We start from the raw sequence: 22033 nt of genomic DNA on the forward strand, positions 1-22033 counted from the left end.
AATAAATGATCAAATACTGTATAAATTTTTCCTTTTAAATGTGTCAGTTAACATCAAGGTCGATGAAAGGAGTAGTAAGAAACTACTTTTTTTTTTTGTCTCTCTGGCTTCCACTACCGTGTCAGTTACCTACCTATTTTATTTATTACTATACTGTCGGGAGCTTAAAACACAGCAAAGTTATCAGTGCTATAGCATCGCGCCTTGTAGTAAAGACCTAGCACACAGTCTGCCAGAGAATAAGAAGATGTAGCAGGAGGAACTTGGCCACTTTGTTGCTTTGTTGCAAGTATTCAGACCCTTCTGGTTTTATTGGACATTTTTTGGAGAATCAGCATGAATCGATCTTCACAGCCCCCCCCCCCCCCAAAAAAAAAACAAAAAAACACAGATTGCAGTCTACAAAGACATGACGGGGCGAAAAGTGTAATCTTATGAGTTTTCATCTCAACAATGACTAATAAATGATCAAATACTGTATAAATTTTTCCTTTTAAATGTGTCAGTGAACATCAAGGTCGATGAAAGGAGTAGTAAGAAACTACTTTTTTTTTTTGTCTCTCTGGCTTCCACTACCGTGTCAGTTACCTACCTATTTTATTTATTACTATACTGTCGGGAGCTTAAAACACAGCAAAGTTATCAGTGCTATAGCATCGCGCATTGTAGTAAAGACCTAGCACACAGTCTGCCAGAGAATAAGAAGATGTAGCAGGAGGAACTTGGCCACTTTGTTGCTTTGTTGCGAGTATTCAGACCCTTCTGGTTTTATTGGACATTTTTTGGAGAATCAGCATGAATCGGTCTTCACAGCGACCCCCCCCCCCCCCCCCCCCCCAAAAAAAAAAAACACACAGATTGCAGTCTACAAAGACATGACGGGGGCGAAAAGTGTCATCTTATTTGAGTTTTCATCTCAACAATGACTAATAAATGATCAAATACTGTATAATTTTTTCCTTTAAATGTGTCAGTGAACATCAAGGTCGATGAAAGGAGTAGTAAGAAACTACTTTTTTATGGCTTCCACTACCGTGTCAGTTACCTGCCTATTTTATTTATTATTATACTGTCGGGAGCTTAAAACACAGCAAAGTTATCAGTGCTATAGCATCGCGCCTTGTAGTAAAGACCTAGCACACAGTCTGCCAGAGAATAAGAAGATGTAGCAGGAGGAACTTGGCCACTTTGTTGCTTTGTTGCGAGTATTCAGACCCTTCTGGTTTTATTGGACATTTTTTGGAGAATCAGCATGAATCGGTCTTCACAGCGACCCCCCCCCCCAAAAAAAAAACCACACACAGATTGCAGTCCTATAGGAAACACTGATCACTGACTGCACTCCATTTAGCAATAACATCAGTAGCCCATCAATAGCTTTCGTTATTAAGTAGGCATTGCAGGGTCAGCACAATTGAAAATATGTCCCATATCATTATTTTTAAGCATATTTTCCAACTCCCAAGCTGTATAGTGCTTCTTGGGTTTCAGCACAGGCCATCTAAGGAGATTAACGCCTAATTTGTATCAAAGTGTGCAGAACAAAAGAACTGTTGAAATGCTGACGGAATTGCTAAGAACTGCAACTTTGTTGCAAAAACTCAACGGGGGTTGCAAGGCCTTAAAATAATGAAATAATGACACGGCGCTCGTGTCAGAAATGTTTGCACGTGTTCTCTTGTTTTGCTCACTTGAACAGGTGAATACAAACAAGCGAGACGGGAACGTTTTCGTGAAAGATTTTCATGTAGTTGCATCATCGTTGTGCACACGTAGATAAGCAAAAGCTCACTTTTACTTCTTTACATAGTCAAATTTGACGCTGATTCGCATTTCGGATTGACCAAGGTCACTGCGGTGTTTCAATAATAGAATTAAACATCAAATAAAGACTCCCGTGATGTATTTTCTAACATTAATTTTCTGCTAGTGTCCTCCTACATCTAAGCCACATATTCATTTCTCCTCAGCTAAAACGGCTACAACACAAAGATGTTTGTGGTTGTTTTTACATTTTTACATAACGTACCGTCGTCTGCTGTGTGTCAACCTGACAAACCAAGAAAATAAGCCTCTTCGACAGCGAGAGGAAATTATTTTTAGATGTGGAAAGCGGAGTGTCTGTCGTCTTGAAGCTATTAAAGGCTGAGCGGAGCAGGGAGGGAGAAACAGGAAAACAACATGAAACCTTGGACTGATACGTCTATTATGTGACCTTTTTTTTAAAGTAAAATAGAACAGTAGGGAATTAACCACCCGCTTCTCTTTCCAGGACTCCCACGATGGCGGGCGGCCTGTTCTCCATCGACAGAGATTATTTCCAGGAGATTGGCACGTATGACGCAGGCATGGACATCTGGGGAGGGGAGAACCTGGAAATCTCTTTCAGAGTGAGTGTTCCACACCCACAGAGGACCACGTTCGGTAACACATGACACACAAACTCGGCAACAAACATTTAAAGTGACTGGACTGGTGGCCAGCAGCCAATCACAGAGCACATATAGACAAACAACCATTCACACTCACATTCATACCTATGGACAATTTGGAGTCGCTAATTAACCTAGCATGTTTTTGGAATGTGGGAGGAAACCGGAGTACCCGGAGAAAACCCACGCATGCACGAAGAGAACATGCAAACTCCACACAGAGATGGCCGAGGGTGGAATTGAACCCTGGTCTCCTAGCTGACCCCCTCACATTTCTGCAAATATTTCATTATAATTTATATATACTAAAGAAACAACACATTTGCGGCACGGCGGTCGAGTGGTTAGCGCACAGACCTCACAGCCGGGAGACCTGGGTACTCCGTTTGGGTTTGGGTACTCCGGTTTCCTCCCACATTCCAAAAACATGCTAGGTTAATTAGCGACTCCAAACTGTCCGTAGGTATGAATGTGAGTGTGAATGGTTGTTTGTCTATATGTGCCCTGTGATTGGCTGGCCACCAGTCCAGGGTGTACCCCGCCTCTTGGCCCAAAGACAGCTGGGATAGGCTCCAGCACGTCCCGCGACCCTCGTGAGGAAAAGCGGTAGAAAATGAATGAATGGCTGCACGGTGGTCGAGTGGTTTGCACGCAGACCAGGGTTCAATCCCACCCTCATGAACAAGGAAACGCCACACCTAAAATCTTACAACTGAAGAAAAAACCTTTTGGACGAACGTCTTAAGTGGCCTACCCGCGTGTGAGTGCGTACGTGTGCGTGTTCCTCACAGATATGGCAGTGTGGCGGAACCCTCGAAATCGTCACATGCTCGCACGTGGGTCACGTGTTCAGAAAGGCCACGCCCTACACGTTTCCTGGAGGAACGGGGCAGATCATCAACAAAAACAACCGACGACTGGCAGAAGTCTGGATGGACGAATTCAAGAACTTCTTCTACATCATCTCCCCTGGTGAGTGTGTGTGTGTGTGTGTGTGTTTGTCCATGTGTGTGTGTGTGTGTGTGAAGTAGGTGTGATCTATCAATTAACCTTGTGTGTGATATCACTGTGTTGACCCAACAGTGCGGGACTGGGGGGTGGGGGAGGGTAGAGAGTAATTTCACGCTAAGGAGCATCATCTAGTGTATGCACACACTCACAAGCTGGCAAAGGAGATACTGCAAAGTAATGTTTAAGAAAACTTATAATAATAATAATAAATAATAATGTATTGATTTCATATAGCACCTTCTTACAAGGGACCCTTTCATAATGAAGTGAAGCCATTATTCATTTATTCCTCAGTCCCACACTGGTGGTAATAATAATAATAAGTAATATTAAAGGACATTATGCACTTGGCTACATTGCAATTTATGAATTAGTGTACTGTATGTATTTCACAGATGTTTAATAATTGTTACTTTGAAAGCTTCCATTTTTGGTTCTATGGTTATAAGCACATATTTACTTGTGTCGGTATTATGAAGCACAAAAAAGCCAAATGGAACCCAAAATGTTAATCCCCATCAGCACACATGATGATTCAATTGCAAGTTTTGTTCCATTTTTGAGGTATATTTCCCCACCTCAATGTGTGTGTGTGTGTGTGTTTGTGTTCAGGTGTGACCAAAGTGGACTACGGTGACATCACGTCTCGCTCGGCTCTCAGACAGAAGCTTCAATGCAAACCTTTCAGTTGGTACTTGGAAAACGTCTATCCCGACTCCCAGATTCCTCGCCACTATTACTCTCTCGGAGAGGTACACACATGCACACACATGTACACACACACACACCACAAAGAAGCCTGAGATGTTTATTGCCTTTGGGAATCTTTCATGGTGTCCGTGTATATTGTAGATTAGATTAGATAGAACTATATTGATCCCTTGGGCATGTGTCCTTAGGGAAATGATGGTTCCAGTACACAAAGCAGTAATATTAGCAGTACAGGGTAAAAGGTACCAATAAATACATGATGGCCAGTGGGGTGGCTGGAGTGTGACCAAAATCTACAAAGCTACAAACTCATTCATGGCAGATTCTAAAAATAGAATTTAACTAAAAAAAACTAAACAGCATCAAAAGTTATAATGGTTTAATTTTAATGGTTTAGTTTTATTTGAGCATGCATCAGTTTACAATGGAATACATTACTTCAATCAATTCACAGGAAGAAGCAAAGCTTATTAAATCCTACCCCCATATGTTACTATTACATTTGTTCACTTCCTGTATTCCAGATATGATTTTTTTTTTAGTGTGAGATGCCTTTTTTAATAACTTTTTAGCATATATATGCATTCTTTCATTTATCACTACACAATATAATATAATATGTTCATTTAAAGATCCGAAATGTGGAGACCAATCAGTGCTTGGACAACATGGCCCGCAAAGAGAACGAGAAAGTCGGCATTTTCAACTGCCACGGCATGGGGGGCAACCAGGTACGACTGGAAAATAAAAAATTAAAAAAAAACATTCCTTATATATTCATTTTAGAATGAATGACTTTGAAATGACTTTGCCCGATACTGTCACAGTAAACAGCTTTGGTCTGGTTTGTGCGCCTTGCAAGGTTTTCTCCTACACGGCCAATAAGGAGATCAGGACGGATGACTTGTGTCTGGATGTGTCCAAATTAAACGGACCCGTCATGATGCTCAAGTGTCATCACCTCAAAGGCAACCAGCTGTGGGAGTACGACCCTGTGGTGAGTCAAGCGTCCATGCGCCATAATAATAATAATAATAATAATACATTATTTCATTAACTACATTTAGAGTAGTTACCGATGAACTAAGTCACATACATTTGGAGTAGTTACTGAGGAACTAAGGCACATGAATTTAGAGTAGTTCTTGAAGAACTAATGAGAAAGTAGTGGTTATGGTAAGGTAGGTTAGTTCCTCATTATTATTAACTACTATAAGTGTGTGTAGGTTATTGTAAAGTTATTGTAAGCGTTTGTGCTTATGTTGCACAAATGTTGCTGAATGCTGGTGAATGTTGGTTAATGTTGCTGAATGCTGCCGAATGCTGCAGAATGCTGCTGAATGCTGCTGAATGCTGCTGAATGTTGTTGAATGTTGCCTAATGTTGCTGAATGTTAGTTAATGTTGTTGAATGTTAGTTAATGTTGTTGAATGTTAGTTAATGTTGCTGAATGTTAGTTAATGTTGCTGAATGTTAGTTAATGTTGCTGAATGTTGCTGAGTGTTAGTTAATGTTGCTGAATGTTAGTTAATGTTGCTGAATGTTAGTTAATGTTGCCGAATGCTGCCGAAGGTTGCCGAATGTTAGTTAATGTTGTTGAATGTTAGTTAATGTTGCTGAATGTTAGTTAATGTTGCTAAATGTTAGTTAATGTTGTTGAATGTTAGTTAATGTTGCTGAATGTTAGTTAATGTTGCTGAATGTTAGTTAATGTTGCTGAATGTTAGTTAATGTTGCTGAATGTTGCTGAGTGTTAGTTAATGTTGCTGAATGTTAGTTAATGTTGCTGAATGTTAGTTAATGTTGCCGAATGCTGCCGAAGGTTGCCGAATGTTAGTTAATGTTGTTGAATGTTAGTTAATGTTGCTGAATGTTAGTTAATGTTGCTAAATGTTAGTTAATGTTGTTGAATGTTAGTTAATGTTGCTGAATGTTAGTTAATGTTGCTGAATGTTAGTTAATGTTGCTGAATGTTAGTTAATGTTGCTGAATGTTAGTTAATGTTGCTGAATGCTGCCGAAGGTTGCCGAATGTTAGTTAATGTTGTTGAATGTTCGTTAATGTTGCTGAATGCTGCCGAAGGTTGCCGAATGTTAGTTAATGTTGTTGAATGTTAGTTAATGTTGTTGAATGTTAGGTAATGTTGTTGAATGTTAGTTAATGTTGTTGAATGTTAGTTAATGTTGCTGAATGTTAGTTAATGTTGCTGAATGCTGCCGAAGGTTGCCAAATGTTAGTTAATGTTGCTGAATGTTAGTTAATGTTGCTGAATGTTAGTTAATGTTGCTGAATGTTAGTTAATGTTGTTGAATGTTAGTTAATGTTTCTGAATGTTAGTTAATGTTGCTGAATGTTAGTTAATGTTGCTGAATGTTAGTTAATGTTGCTGAATGTTAGTTAATGTTGCTGAATGTTAGTTAATGTTGCTGAATGTTAGTTAATGTTGCTGAATGTTAGTTAACGTTGTTGAATGTTAGTTAACGTTGCTGAATGTTAGTTAATGTTGCTGAATGTTAGTTAATGTTGCTGAATGTTAGTTAATGTTGCTGAATGTTAGTTAATGTTGTTGAATGTTGTTGAATGTTAGTTAATATTGTTGAATGTTAGTTAATGTTGCTGAATGTTGCTGAATGTTAATGTTGTTGAATGTTAGTTAATGTTGCTGAATGTTGCTGAATGTTAGTTAATGTTGTTGAATGTTAGTTAATGTTGCTGAATGTTAGTTAATGTTGCTGAATGTTAGTTAACGTTGTTGAATGTTAGTTAATGTTGCCGAATGTTGTTGAATGTTAGTTAATGTTGTTAAGTGTTAGTTAATGTTAGTTAATGTCGTTGAGTGTTGCCGAATGTTGCTGAATGCTCTTGAATGTGCTTGCGCCATCCCAGAAGCTGAGCCTGGTGCACGTCAACAGCAACCAGTGTTTGGACAAGGCCAGCGAGGAGGACAGTCAGGTTCCCAGCGTCAGAGACTGCACACACTTGCGCTCCCAGCAGTGGCTGCTCCGGAACGTCACACTACCTGAGGTCTTCTGAGCGAACAGGACGCCACCCCCCCCCCCCCACTTTCTCTCTCCCTCTTTCTCTCCCTCCCTCCCGATCAACGGACACACACTCTCACACATATACAGCGGCCGGCGCACGGGAAGCCATCACGTTCAGAAAGAAAATGGGGGGGAAAGGGCTCCAGGGAGGTCCCGTGAGGGGGATGCGGGAGGACGGCTGGGACGGTACGACCTCCGCCTGCCTTCCATCAACGCGGGGAGGAGTGTTGGATGAGAGGAAAGGACTCCGGCTAGGAGGAGACACTGGATGTTTGACTTTTCTTTGTTTTCGGGAGACTCGGCGAGTGATTCCCCCTTTTGTGTGCAAACGTCGTCCACGTGGTCATCATGTAACGTTTACTGACTGCCTCTTATCACAGACTGTGTGCACTTAATTTGTGTGTGACATGAATGTTTGCTTTTCCTTTTTTTTTTATTTAATTTTCTAATGGGTTGTGAAAATGAACTCTTAAAAGCGTGCCTGTGTTCTCTCCTTGCGAGTGTTTGTCTCCCTCTGGTGTCCACTCCTTGTCATTACACCCAGACTGAACGCCTGGTGCATTTATGAACGAATAGCTTGTTTCTGATGGGCGGGACACACAAAAAAAAACGAGAGGACCAAAAGTGACATTGAGATTTAGGACAAGTAACATATCAATTTTTTTAAAATGTCCCGTGTCACTGCCCTTCACACGCGATTCCACTCGCCTCCATTCAAGCCACTCCAGTGTGTAAACAAGCTTCTTCCATTCTAACCAACTCCTCCCCCCCCGCTACCCGTTTAGGCGCCTGAGCTTGTAGCATCAACTGACAACAGCTTGTTGGCTTCCAATTGTTTTTAATTTTTTATTTTTTTTATTTTAGATTTGTTTTTAAACAATGCTGCTTTTGAACTCTCCACAGAGCGTGTGAGGCATTCAGGGACAAAAGAGTGGAGCGTCTTTTAGGACATATCTCACTTTATCAGCTCTCGTCATATTTTACTCCGCCCATATCCGATAAGACACCACATCCATCATGTTTTTTTTTGTTTTTTTACGTATCAAAGCGATGTGGCCAGCGAGTGTTTACACACACGACGCATCATTTCAAGTGGGAATGAGAAGAAGTGTTGTTGTGGTTTTGTTTGGATTGTGTTGGGACAGACGTGTCCGGATTTCCACTCTGAGAGCATCCAAGTGTCGTGAATAAAAGTGAAGGCATTTACACAACCTGACAAGGACAACAGTCACATCCTGTCTCCTCTGTTGCTTCTCTCGCTAGCTTGCCTTTACAAGAACGACAGTTTGGGGCCGCGATGTAAGCTAAGCTAAGCTAACACCTGTTTCAGTGGTTGATTGAGGTACGAAGTGTCTTGTCATAAATGCTGCCTGGTAGGGTATGACCACAGGCATCAGGTATAAGCTTTTGAAAGTTTATAAGATAGTGATATTGTATGTATGTACATATGTATGTAAACATGTATGTATGTACACATGTATGTATGTATGTACGTGTGTGTGTAGTATGTATGTATGTATGTGTGTGTGTGTACGTATGTATGTACGTGTGTGTGTGTATGTATGTACGTGTGTGTGTGTATGTACGTATATATGTACGTGTGTGTGTGTATGTATGTACATATGTGTGTATGTATATACGTATGTGTATGTATATACGTACGTGTGTATGTATATACGTACGTGTGTGTGTATGTATATACGTACGTGTGTGTGTATGTATATACGTACGTGTGTGTGTATGTATATACGTACGTGTGTGTGTATGTATATACGTACGTACTACGTGTGTATGTATATACGTACGTGTGTATGTATATACGTACGTGTGTATGTATATACGTACGTGTGTATGTATGTAGGTACGTACGTATGTAGGTACGTACGTAGGTACGTATGTATACCTTGGTATGTACGTACATACGTACATATGTACGTACATACGTACATATGTATGTACATACGTACATATGTATGTATGTATGTACGTATGTATACCTTGGTATGTATGTACGTACGTACATATGTATGTACGTACGTACATATGTATGTACATACGTACATATGTATGTACGTACATACGTACATATGTATGTACATACGTACATATGTATGTACATACGTACATATGTATGTATGTACGTACATACTATGTATGTATGTATGTATGTACGTACATACGTACATATGTATGTATGTATGTATGTATGTACGTACATACTATGTATGTATGTATGTATGTACGTACATACGTACATATGTATGTATGTACGTACATACTATGTATGTATGTATGTATGTACGTACATACGTACATATGTATGTATGTACGTACATACTATGTATGTATGTATGTACGTACATACTATGTATGTATGTATGTACGTACATACTATGTATGTATGTATGTACGTACATACTATGTATGTATGTATGTACGTACATACTATGTATGTATGTATGTACGTACATACTATGTATGTATGTACGTACGTACGTACATATGTATGTATGTACGTACATACTATGTATGTATGTACGTACATACGTACGTATGTATCTATGCACGTATGTACGTACGTATGTATGTATGTATGTACGTATGTATGTATGTATGTATGTACGTACGTACGTATGTATGTACGTACGTACGTATGTATGTACGTACGTACGTATGTATGTACGTACGTACGTAACTTAACCAACCCTGATTCAAAACAACTTGATCCAATTATTCAATACATGTTACTTCAAAATCATAACAATGATAGAGCGTAATAATACTCCTGTCTACCCAGCAGACACCATTTGAAATATACAGGAACTGTACAAATGATTCATGTGTTCTCTAAGGTCCCCAGTAAGGATTTCCAATAAGATCTGATCAATAATTCATCCCAAAGAAATTCCCAACATTGTTTTTGCATCCGCATTTTAAATATTGGATGATTGGATCTTCCCTTCCTTGTGCTTCCCTCTCCAATTAATTATGGATTGGTGTATTTTTAACCTCCGAGCATCAACGTTTCACTTTTCCTTGATTCCACTTTAAATGGGAAACATGCTGAGTAGAGTCAGAAGAAAAACAATAGCAAAATATATTTATATTGAAAACGATATTTATGCTGATTCAGTGCAAGGCCTCAAGAAGTTCATCACCGGAAAACACAATTAACAGCAAAGAAAAAGCAAAACACGTAACATGCTAATGGTAAAAGGGGTCAAACACTTGTCACTATTATTATACAATTAAAATTATGCACCACTAATATCTTTCTTCTACTTTCCTCTTAATTCTTCTAATTTAAAATGCCTTTGATTTGAAGACTTCAAACCACTCAGCCGTTGTTTCCAGTCGGACCTTTTTGAGTGACGGACATATACCAGACGAGCAGTCGCAAAGCAGACAATCGCACGTGAGAGCTTCGTGACGGAAACGTGGTCATATCTTCGTATGTGAGTAAAATACAGCAATATTGTACATTATTTTGCATTTTTATTTGCATAATTAGTGATGTATTTCATTGTTTGGTGATCGTGTTATTTTAATTAGCTCGCGGTGAAATTTTGGCAATATGTAATATTTAATTCGTCCAGCAGAGGTCGACAGAGCTACGTCTTGACTACAATTACGTCTGTTAGTCACATTTATTGAACAGGTGTAGTTTATTATGCTAATGCGTTGAGATGGTCAAAGCACCGACTTTTCATATTTGTTGACATCTCACAAAGGATGTTATACTTTGTAATATTAGTACTTAGCACTATCATGCTAGGTGTTACCATATCAATACTAACCCCTTACGTTTTTTTCAAAAATCGACACCCTAAAATTTTGGCATTTTATGCCATTTTTGGGTGCTTCTGGGGCCCCTGTTGAGTGTGTGTGAGGTTCCCCCTGTCTTTTTGACCAGAAAAGTTCATTAGAAGCAAGTTGAAAAAAATGAAAAAAACGACATACTAACCCCTTACGTTTTTTTCAAAAATCGACGCCCGTAAATTTTGGCATTTTATGCCATTTTTGGGTGCTTCTGGGGCCCCCGTTGAGTGTGTGTGAGGTTCCCCCTGTCTTTTTGACCAGAAAAGTTCATTAGAAGCAAGTTGAAAAGAATGAAAAAAACGACATACTAACCCCTTACGTTTTTTTCAAAAATCGACGCCCGAAAATTTTGGCATTTCATGCCATTTTTGGGTGCTTCTGGGGCCCCTCTTAAGTGTGTGTGAGGTTCCCCCTGTCTTTTTGACCAGAAAAGTTCATTAGAAGCAAGCAGAAAAAAATGAAAAAAACGACATACTAACCCCTTACGTTTTTTTCAAAAATTGCCGCCCGAAAATTTTGGCATTTCATGCCATTTTTGGGTGCTTCTGGGGCCCCTGTTGAGTGTGTGTGAGGTTCCCCCTGTCTTTTTGACCAGAAAAGTTCATTAGAAGCAAGTTGAAAAAAATGAAAAAAATGACATACTAACCCCTTACGTTTTTTTCAAAAATTGCCGCCCGAAAATTTTGGCATTTTATGCCATTTTTGGGTGCTTCTGGGGCCCCTGTTGAGTGTGTGTGAGGTTCCCCCTGTCTTTTTGACCAGAAAAGTTCATTAGAAGCAAGTTGAAAAAAATGAAAAAAACGACATACTAACCCCTTACGTTTTTTTCAAAAATCGACGCCCGTAAATGTTGGCATTTTATGCCATTTTTGGGTGCTTCTGGGGCCCCCGTTGAGTGTGTGTGAGGTTCCCCCTGTCTTTTTGACCAGAAAAGTTCATTAGAAGCAAGTTGAAAAAAATGAAAAAAACGACATACTAACCCCTTACGTTTTTTTCAAAAATCGACGCCCGAAAATTTTGGCATTTTATGCCACTTTTGGGTGCTTCTGGGGCCCCTGTTGAGTGTGTGTGAGGTTCCCCCTGTCTTTTTGACCAGAAAAGTTCATTAGAAGCAAGTTGAAAAAAATGAAAAAAACGACATACTAACCCCTTACGTTTTTTTCAAAAATTGCCGCCCGAAAATTTTGGCATTTTATGCCATTTTTGGGTGCTTCTGGGGCCCCTGTTGAGTGTGTGTGAGGTTCCCCCTGTCTTTTTGACCAGAAAAGTTCATTAGAAGCAAGTTGAAAAAAATGAAAAAAACGACATACTAACCCCTTACGTTTTTTTCAAAAATTGCCGCCCGAAAATTTTGGCATTTTATGCCATTTTTGGGTGCTTCTGGGGCCCCTGTTGAGTGTGTGTGAGGTTCCCCCTGTCTTTTTGACCAGAAAAGTTCATTAGAAGCAAGTTGAAAAAAATGAAAAAAACGACATACTAACCCCTTACGTTTTTTTCAAAAATCGACGCCCGAAAATTTTGGCATTTTATGCCATTTTTGGGTGCTTCTGGGGCCCCTGTTGAGTGTGTGTGAGGTTCCCCCTGTCTTTTTGACCAGAAAAGTTCATTAGAAGCAAGTTGAAAAAAATGAAAAAAACGACATACTAACCCCTTACGTTTTTTTCAAAAATTGCCGCCCGAAAATTTTGGCATTTTATGCCATTTTTGGGTGCTTCTGGGGCCCCTGTTGAGTGTGTGTGAGGTTCCCCCTGTCTTTTTGACCAGAAAAGTTCATTAGAAGCAAGTTGAAAAAAATGAAAAAAACGACATACTAACCCCTTACGTTTTTTTCAAAAATTGCCGCCCGAAAATTTTGGCATTTCATGCCATTTTTGGGTGCTTCTGGGGCCCCTGTTGAGTGTGTGTGAGGTTCCCCCTGTCTTTTTGACCAGAAAAGTTCATTAGAAGCAAGTTGAAAAAAATGAAAAAAACGACATACTAACCCCTTACGTTTTTTTCAAAAATTGCCGCCCGAAAATTTTGGCATTTCATGCCATTTTTGGGTGCTTCTGGGGCCCCTGTTGAGTGTGTGTGAGGTTCCCCCTGTCTTTTTGACCAGAAAAGTTCATTAGAAGCAAGTTGAAAAAAATGAAAAAAACGACATACTAACCCCTTACGTTTTTTTCAAAAATTGACGCCCGAAAATTTTGGCATTTTATGCCATTTTTGGGTGCTTCTGGGGCCCCTGTTGAGTGTGTGTGAGGTTCCCCCTGTCTTTTTGACCAGAAAAGTTCATTAGAAGCAAGTTGAAAAAAATGAAAAAAACGACATACTAACCCCTTACGTTTTTTTCAAAAATCGACGCCCGTAAATTTTGGCATTTTATGCCATTTTTGGGTGCTTCTGGGGCCCCCGTTGAGTGTGTGTGAGGTTCCCCCTGTCTTTTTGACCAGAAAAGTTCATTAGAAGCAAGTTGAAAAAAATGAAAAAAACGACATACTAACCCCTTACGTTTTTTTCAAAAATCGACGCCCGAAAATTTTGGCATTTTATGCCACTTTTGGGTGCTTCTGGGGCCCCTGTTGAGTGTGTGTGAGGTTCCCCCTGTCTTTTTGACCAGAAAAGTTCATTAGAAGCAAGTTGAAAAAAATGAAAAAAACGACATACTAACCCCTTACGTTTTTTTCAAAAATTGCCGCCCAAAAATTTTGGCATTTTATGCCATTTTTGGGTGCTTCTGGGGCCCCTGTTGAGTGTGTGTGAGGTTCCCCCTGTCTTTTTGACCAGAAAAGTTCATTAGAAGCAAGTTGAAAAAAATGAAAAAAACGACATACTAACCCCTTACGTTTTTTTCAAAAATCGACGCCCGAAAATTTTGGCATTTTATGCCATTTTTGGGTGCTTCTGGGGCCCCTGTTGAGTGTGTGTGAGGTTCCCCCTGTCTTTTTGACCAGAAAAGTTCATTAGAAGCAAGTTGAAAAAAATGAAAAAAACGACATACTAACCCCTTACGTTTTTTTCAAAAATCGACGCCCGAAAATTTTGGCATTTTATGCCATTTTTCGGTGCTTCTGGGGCCCCTGTTGAGTGTGTGTGAGGTTCCCCTTGTTTTTTTGACCAGAAAAGTTCATTAGAAGCAAGTTGAAAAAAATGAAAAAAACGACATACTAACCCCTTACGTTTTTTTCAAAAATCGACGCCCGAAAATTTTGGCATTTTATGCCATTTTTGGGTGCTTCTGGGGCCCCTGTTGAGTGTGTGTGAGGTTCCCCCTGTCTTTTTGACCAGAAAAGTTCATTAGAAGCAAGTTGAAAAAAATGAAAAAAACGACATACTAACCCCTTACGTTTTTTTCAAAAATCGACGCCCGTAAATTTTGGCATTTTATGCCATTTTTGGGTGCTTCTGGGGCCCCTGTTGAGTGTGTGTGAGGTTCCCCCTGTCTTTTTGACCAGAAAAGTTCATTAGAAGCAAGTTGAAAAAAATGAAAAAAACGACATACTAACCCCTTACGTTTTTTTCAAAAATCGACGCCCGAAAATGTTGGCATTTTATGCCATTTTTGGGTGCTTCTGGGGCCCCTGTTGAGTGTGTGTGAGGTTCCCCCTGTCTTTTTGACCAGAAAAGTTCATTAGAAGCAAGTTGAAAAAAATGAAAAAAACGACATACTAACCCCTTACGTTTTTTTCAAAAATCGACGCCCGAAAATGTTGGCATTTTATGCCATTTTTGGGTGCTTCTGGGGCCCCTGTTGAGTGTGTGTGAGGTTCCCCCTGTCTTTTTGACCAGAAAAGTTCATTAGAAGCAAGTTGAAAAAAATGAAAAAAACGACATACTAACCCCTTACGTTTTTTTCAAAAATCGACGCCCGAAAATGTTGGCATTTTATGCCATTTTTGGGTGCTTCTGGGGCCCCTGTTGAGTGTGTGTGAGGTTCCCCCTGTCTTTTTGACCAGAAAAGTTCATTAGAAGCAAGTTGAAAAAAATGAAAAAAACGACATACTAACCCCTTACGTTTTTTTCAAAAATCGACGCCCGAAAATGTTGGCATTTTATGCCATTTTTGGGTGCTTCTGGGGCCCCTGTTGAGTGTGTGTGAGGTTCCCCCTGTCTTTTTGACCAGAAAAGTTCATTAGAAGCAAGTTGAAAAAAATGAAAAAAACGACATACTAACCCCTTACGTTTTTTTCAAAAATCGACGCCCGAAAATTTTGGCATTTTATGCCATTTTTGGGTGCTTCTGGGGCCCCTGTTGAGTGTGTGTGAGGTTCCCCCTGTCTTTTTGACCAGAAAAGTTCATTAGAAGCAAGTTGAAAAAAATGAAAAAAACGACATACTAACCCCTTACGTTTTTTTCAAAAATCGACGCCCGAAAATTTTGGCATTTTATGCCATTTTTGGGTGCTTCTGGGGCCCCTGTTGAGTGTGTGTGAGGTTCCCCCTGTCTTTTTGACCAGAAAAGTTCATTAGAAGCAAGTTGAAAAAAATGAAAAAAACGACATACTAACCCCTTACGTTTTTTTCAAAAATCGACGCCCGAAAATTTTGGCATTTTATGCCATTTTTGGGTGCTTCTGGGGCCCCTGTTGAGTGTGTGTGAGGTTCCCCCTGTCTTTTTGACCAGAAAAGTTCATTAGAAGCAAGTTGAAAAAAATGAAAAAAACGACATACTAACCCCTTACGTTTTTTTCAAAAATCGACGCCCGAAAATTTTGGCATTTTATGCCATTTTTGGGTGCTTCTGGGGCCCCTGTTGAGTGTGTGTGAGGTTCCCCCTGTCTTTTTGACCAGAAAAGTTCATTAGAAGCAAGTTGAAAAAAATGAAAAAAACGACATACTAACCCCTTACGTTTTTTTCAAAAATCGACGCCCGAAAATTTTGGCATTTCATGCCATTTTTGGGTGCTTCTGGGGCCCCTGTTGAGTGTGTTTGAGGTTCCCCCTGTCTTTTTGACCAGAAAAGTTCATTAGAAGCAAGTTGAAAAAAATGAAAAAAACGACATACTAACCCCTTACGTTTTTTTCAAAAATCGACGCCCGAAAATTTTGGCATTTTATGCCATTTTTGGGTGCTTCTGGGGCCCCCGTTGAGTGTGTGTGAGGTTCCCCCTGTCTTTTTGACCAGAAAAGTTCATTAGAAGCAAGTTGAAAAAAATGAAAAAAACGACATACTAACCCCTTACGTTTTTTTCAAAAATCGACGCCCGAAAATTTTGGCATTTTATGCCACTTTTGGGTGCTTCTGGGGCCCCTGTTGAGTGTGTGTGAGGTTCCCCCTGTCTTTTTGACCAGAAAAGTTCATTAGAAGCAAGTTGAAAAAAATGAAAAAAACGACATACTAACCCCTTACGTTTTTTTCAAAAATTGCCGCCCGAAAATTTTGGCATTTTATGCCATTTTTGGGTGCTTCTGGGGCCCCTGTTGAGTGTGTGTGAGGTTCCCCCTGTCTTTTTGACCAGAAAAGTTCATTAGAAGCAAGTTGAAAAAAATGAAAAAAACGACATACTAACCCCTTACGTTTTTTTCAAAAATTGCCGCCCAAAAATTTTGGCATTTTATGCCATTTTTGGGTGCTTCTGGGGCCCCTGTTGAGTGTGTGTGAGGTTCCCCCTGTCTTTTTGACCAGAAAAGTTCATTAGAAGCAAGTTGAAAAAAATGAAAAAAACGACATACTAACCCCTTACGTTTTTTTCAAAAATCGACGCCCGAAAATTTTGGCATTTTATGCCATTTTTGGGTGCTTCTGGGGCCCCTGTTGAGTGTGTGTGAGGTTCCCCCTGTCTTTTTGACCAGAAAAGTTCATTAGAAGCAAGTTGAAAAAAATGAAAAAAACGACATACTAACCCCTTACGTTTTTTTCAAAAATCGACGCCCGAAAATTTGGGCATTTTATGCCATTTTTCGGTGCTTCTGGGGCCCCTGTTGAGTGTGTGTGAGGTTCCCCTTGTTTTTTTGACCAGAAAAGTTCATTAGAAGCAAGTTGAAAAAAATGAAAAAAACGACATACTAACCCCTTACGTTTTTTTCAAAAATCGACGCCCGAAAATGTTGGCATTTTATGCCATTTTTGGGTGCTTCTGGGGCCCCTGTTGAGTGTGTGTGAGGTTCCCCCTGTCTTTTTGACCAGAAAAGTTCATTAGAAGCAAGTTGAAAAAAATGAAAAAAACGACATACTAACCCCTTACGTTTTTTTCAAAAATCGACGCCCGAAAATTTTGGCATTTCATGCCATTTTTGGGTGCTTCTGGGGCCCCTGTTGAGTGTGTTTGAGGTTCCCCCTGTCTTTTTGACCAGAAAAGTTCATTAGAAGCAAGTTGAAAAAAATGAAAAAAACGACATACTAACCCCTTACGTTTTTTTCAAAAATCGACGCCCGAAAATTTTGGCATTTTATGCCATTTTTGGGTGCTTCTGGGGCCCCTGTTGAGTGTGTGTGAGGTTCCCCCTGTCTTTTTGACCAGAAAAGTTCATTAGAAGCAAGTTGAAAAAAATGAAAAAAACGACATACTAACCCCTTACGTTTTTTTCAAAAATTGCCGCCCGAAAATTTTGGCATTTTATGCCATTTTTGGGTGCTTCTGGGGCCCCTGTTGAGTGTGTGTGAGGTTCCCCCTGTCTTTTTGACCAGAAAAGTTCATTAGAAGCAAGTTGAAAAAAATGAAAAAAACGACATACTAACCCCTTACGTTTTTTTCAAAAATCGACGCCCGAAAATTTTGGCATTTTATGCCATTTTTGGGTGCTTCTGGGGCCCCTGTTGAGTGTGTGTGAGGTTCCCCCTGTCTTTTTGACCAGAAAAGTTCATTAGAAGCAAGTTGAAAAAAATGAAAAAAACGACATACTAACCCTTTACGTTTTTTTCAAAAATCGACGCCCGAAAATTTGGGCATTTTATGCCATTTTTCGGTGCTTCTGGGGCCCCTGTTGAGTGTGTGTGAGGTTCCCCTTGTTTTTTTGACCAGAAAAGTTCATTAGAAGCAAGTTGAAAAAAATGAAAAAAACGACATACTAACCCCTTACGTTTTTTTCAAAAATCGACGCCCGAAAATGTTGGCATTTTATGCCATTTTTGGGTGCTTCTGGGGCCCCTGTTGAGTGTGTGTGAGGTTCCCCCTGTCTTTTTGACCAGAAAAGTTCATTAGAAGCAAGTTGAAAAAAATGAAAAAAACGACATACTAACCCCTTACGTTTTTTTCAAAAATCGACGCCCGAAAATTTTGGCATTTCATGCCATTTTTGGGTGCTTCTGGGGCCCCTGTTGAGTGTGTTTGAGGTTCCCCCTGTCTTTTTGACCAGAAAAGTTCATTAGAAGCAAGTTGAAAAAAATGAAAAAAACGACATACTAACCCCTTACGTTTTTTTCAAAAATCGACGCCCGAAAATTTTGGCATTTTATGCCATTTTTGGGTGCTTCTGGGGCCCCTGTTGAGTGTGTGTGAGGTTCCCCCTGTCTTTTTGACCAGAAAAGTTCATTAGAAGCAAGTTGAAAAAAATGAAAAAAACGACATACTAACCCCTTACGTTTTTTTCAAAAATCGACGCCCGAAAATTTTGGCATTTCATGCCATTTTTGGGTGCTTCTGGGGCCCCTGTTGAGTGTGTTTGAGGTTCCCCCTGTCTTTTTGACCAGAAAAGTTCATTAGAAGCAAGTTGAAAAAAATGAAAAAAACGACATACTAACCCCTTACGTTTTTTTCAAAAATCGACGCCCGAAAATTTTGGCATTTTATGCCATTTTTGGGTGCTTCTGGGGCCCCTGTTGAGTGTGTGTGAGGTTCCCCTTGTTTTTTTGACCAGAAAAGTTCATTAGAAGCAAGTTGAAAAAAATGAAAAAAACGACATACTAACCCCTTACGTTTTTTTCAAAAATCGACGCCCGAAAATTTTGGCATTTCATGCCATTTTTGGGTGCTTCTGGGGCCCCTGTTGAGTGTGTTTGAGGTTCCCCCTGTCTTTTTGACCAGAAAAGTTCATTAGAAGCAAGTTGAAAAAAATGAAAAAAACGACATACTAACCCCTTACGTTTTTTTCAAAAATCGACGCCCGAAAATTTTGGCATTTTATGCCATTTTTGGGTGCTTCTGGGGCCCCTGTTGAGTGTGTGTGAGGTTCCCCCTGTCTTTTTGACCAGAAAAGTTCATTAGAAGCAAGTTGAAAAAAATGAAAAAAACGACATACTAACCCCTTACGTTTTTTTCAAAAATCGACGCCCGAAAATTTTGGCATTTCATGCCATTTTTGGGTGCTTCTGGGGCCCCTGTTGAGTGTGTTTGAGGTTCCCCCTGTCTTTTTGACCAGAAAAGTTCATTAGAAGCAAGTTGAAAAAAATGAAAAAAACGACATACTAACCCCTTACGTTTTTTTCAAAAATCGACGCCCGAAAATTTTGGCATTTTATGCCATTTTTGGGTGCTTCTGGGGCCCCTGTTGAGTGTGTGTGAGGTTCCCCTTGTTTTTTTGACCAGAAAAGTTCATTAGAAGCAAGTTGAAAAAAATGAAAAAAACGACATACTAACCCCTTACGTTTTTTTCAAAAATCGACGCCCGAAAATTTTGGCATTTCATGCCATTTTTGGGTGCTTCTGGGGCCCCTGTTGAGTGTGTGTGAGGTTCCCCCTGTCTTTTTGACCAGAAAAGTTCATTAGAAGCAAGTTGAAAAAAATGAAAAAAACGACATACTAACCCCTTACGTTTTTTTCAAAAATCGACGCCCGAAAATTTTGGCATTTTATGCCATTTTTGGGTGCTTCTGGGGCCCCTGTTGAGTGTGTGTGAGGTTCCCCCTGTCTTTTTGACCAGAAAAGTTCATTAGAAGCAAGTTGAAAAAAATGAAAAAAACGACATACTAACCCCTTACGTTTTTTTCAAAAATCGACGCCCGAAAATTTTGGCATTTCATGCCATTTTTGGGTGCTTCTGGGGCCCCTGTTGAGTGTGTTTGAGGTTCCCCCTGTCTTTTTGACCAGAAAAGTTCATTAGAAGCAAGTTGAAAAAAATGAAAAAAACGACATACTAACCCCTTACGTTTTTTTCAAAAATCGACGCCCGAAAATTTTGGCATTTTATGCCATTTTTGGGTGCTTCTGGGGCCCCCGTTGAGTGTGTGTGAGGTTCCCCCTGTCTTTTTGACCAGAAAAGTTCATTAGAAGCAAGTTGAAAAAAATGAAAAAAACGACATACTAACCCCTTACGTTTTTTTCAAAAATCGACGCCCGAAAATTTTGGCATTTTATGCCACTTTTGGGTGCTTCTGGGGCCCCTGTTGAGTGTGTGTGAGGTTCCCCCTGTCTTTTTGACCAGAAAAGTTCATTAGAAGCAAGTTGAAAAAAATGAAAAAAACGACATACTAACCCCTTACGTTTTTTTCAAAAATTGCCGCCCGAAAATTTTGGCATTTTATGCCATTTTTGGGTGCTTCTGGGGCCCCTGTTGAGTGTGTGTGAGGTTCCCCCTGTCTTTTTGACCAGAAAAGTTCATTAGAAGCAAGTTGAAAAAAATGAAAAAAACGACATACTAACCCCTTACGTTTTTTTCAAAAATTGCCGCCCAAAAATTTTGGCATTTTATGCCATTTTTGGGTGCTTCTGGGGCCCCTGTTGAGTGTGTGTGAGGTTCCCCCTGTCTTTTTGACCAGAAAAGTTCATTAGAAGCAAGTTGAAAAAAATGAAAAAAATGACATACTAACCCCTTACGTTTTTTTCAAAAATCGACGCCCGAAAATTTTGGCATTTTATGCCATTTTTGGGTGCTTCTGGGGCCCCTGTTGAGTGTGTGTGAGGTTCCCCCTGTCTTTTTGACCAGAAAAGTTCATTAGAAGCAAGTTGAAAAAAATGAAAAAAACGACATACTAACCCCTTACGTTTTTTTCAAAAATCGACGCCCGAAAATTTGGGCATTTTATGCCATTTTTCGGTGCTTCTGGGGCCCCTGTTGAGTGTGTGTGAGGTTCCCCTTGTTTTTTTGACCAGAAAAGTTCATTAGAAGCAAGTTGAAAAAAATGAAAAAAACGACATACTAACCCCTTACGTTTTTTTCAAAAATCGACGCCCGAAAATGTTGGCATTTTATGCCATTTTTGGGTGCTTCTGGGGCCCCTGTTGAGTGTGTGTGAGGTTCCCCCTGTCTTTTTGACCAGAAAAGTTCATTAGAAGCAAGTTGAAAAAAATGAAAAAAACGACATACTAACCCCTTACGTTTTTTTCAAAAATCGACGCCCGAAAATTTTGGCATTTCATGCCATTTTTGGGTGCTTCTGGGGCCCCTGTTGAGTGTGTTTGAGGTTCCCCCTGTCTTTTTGACCAGAAAAGTTCATTAGAAGCAAGTTGAAAAAAATGAAAAAAACGACATACTAACCCCTTACGTTTTTTTCAAAAATCGACGCCCGAAAATTTTGGCATTTTATGCCATTTTTGGGTGCTTCTGGGGCCCCTGTTGAGTGTGTGTGAGGTTCCCCCTGTCTTTTTGACCAGAAAAGTTCATTAGAAGCAAGTTGAAAAAAATGAAAAAAACGACATACTAACCCCTTACGTTTTTTTCAAAAATTGCCGCCCGAAAATTTTGGCATTTTATGCCATTTTTGGGTGCTTCTGGGGCCCCTGTTGAGTGTGTGTGAGGTTCCCCCTGTCTTTTTGACCAGAAAAGTTCATTAGAAGCAAGTTGAAAAAAATGAAAAAAACGACATACTAACCCCTTACGTTTTTTTCAAAAATTGCCGCCCAAAAATTTTGGCATTTTATGCCATTTTTGGGTGCTTCTGGGGCCCCTGTTGAGTGTGTGTGAGGTTCCCCCTGTCTTTTTGACCAGAAAAGTTCATTAGAAGCAAGTTGAAAAAAATGAAAAAAACGACATACTAACCCCTTACGTTTTTTTCAAAAATCGACGCCCGAAAATTTTGGCATTTTATGCCATTTTTGGGTGCTTCTGGGGCCCCTGTTGAGTGTGTGTGAGGTTCCCCCTGTCTTTTTGACCAGAAAAGTTCATTAGAAGCAAGTTGAAAAAAATGAAAAAAACGACATACTAACCCCTTACGTTTTTTTCAAA

General features: G+C 39.8%; 1 protein-coding gene across 2 annotated transcripts in view; it reads left to right on the forward strand.

Moving 5' to 3' along the window:
- The window catches only part of galnt1 (UDP-N-acetyl-alpha-D-galactosamine:polypeptide N-acetylgalactosaminyltransferase 1), a 168899-nt gene extending 161224 nt beyond the window's left edge, over positions 1-7675 (forward strand). For both annotated transcript variants that reach the window (XM_058084756.2, XM_058084755.2), the window contains exons 9-14: positions 2273-2390; positions 3224-3404; positions 4056-4195; positions 4787-4885; positions 5017-5151; positions 7041-7675. In XM_058084756.2, the coding sequence (XP_057940739.1) occupies positions 2273-2390; positions 3224-3404; positions 4056-4195; positions 4787-4885; positions 5017-5151; positions 7041-7187 (820 nt within the window). In that variant the 3' untranslated portion in view covers positions 7188-7675. The remainder of the gene's footprint in view (positions 1-2272; positions 2391-3223; positions 3405-4055; positions 4196-4786; positions 4886-5016; positions 5152-7040) is intronic.
- The last annotated feature ends 14358 nt before the right edge of the window (positions 7676-22033 follow it).

Source organism: Doryrhamphus excisus, linkage group LG17 (genome assembly GCF_037039965.1).
Source record: "Doryrhamphus excisus strain RoL-2023G ecotype Guam linkage group LG17, RoL_Dexc_Guam_v1.1, whole genome shotgun sequence".
NCBI lineage: Eukaryota > Metazoa > Chordata > Actinopteri > Syngnathiformes > Syngnathidae > Doryrhamphus > Doryrhamphus excisus.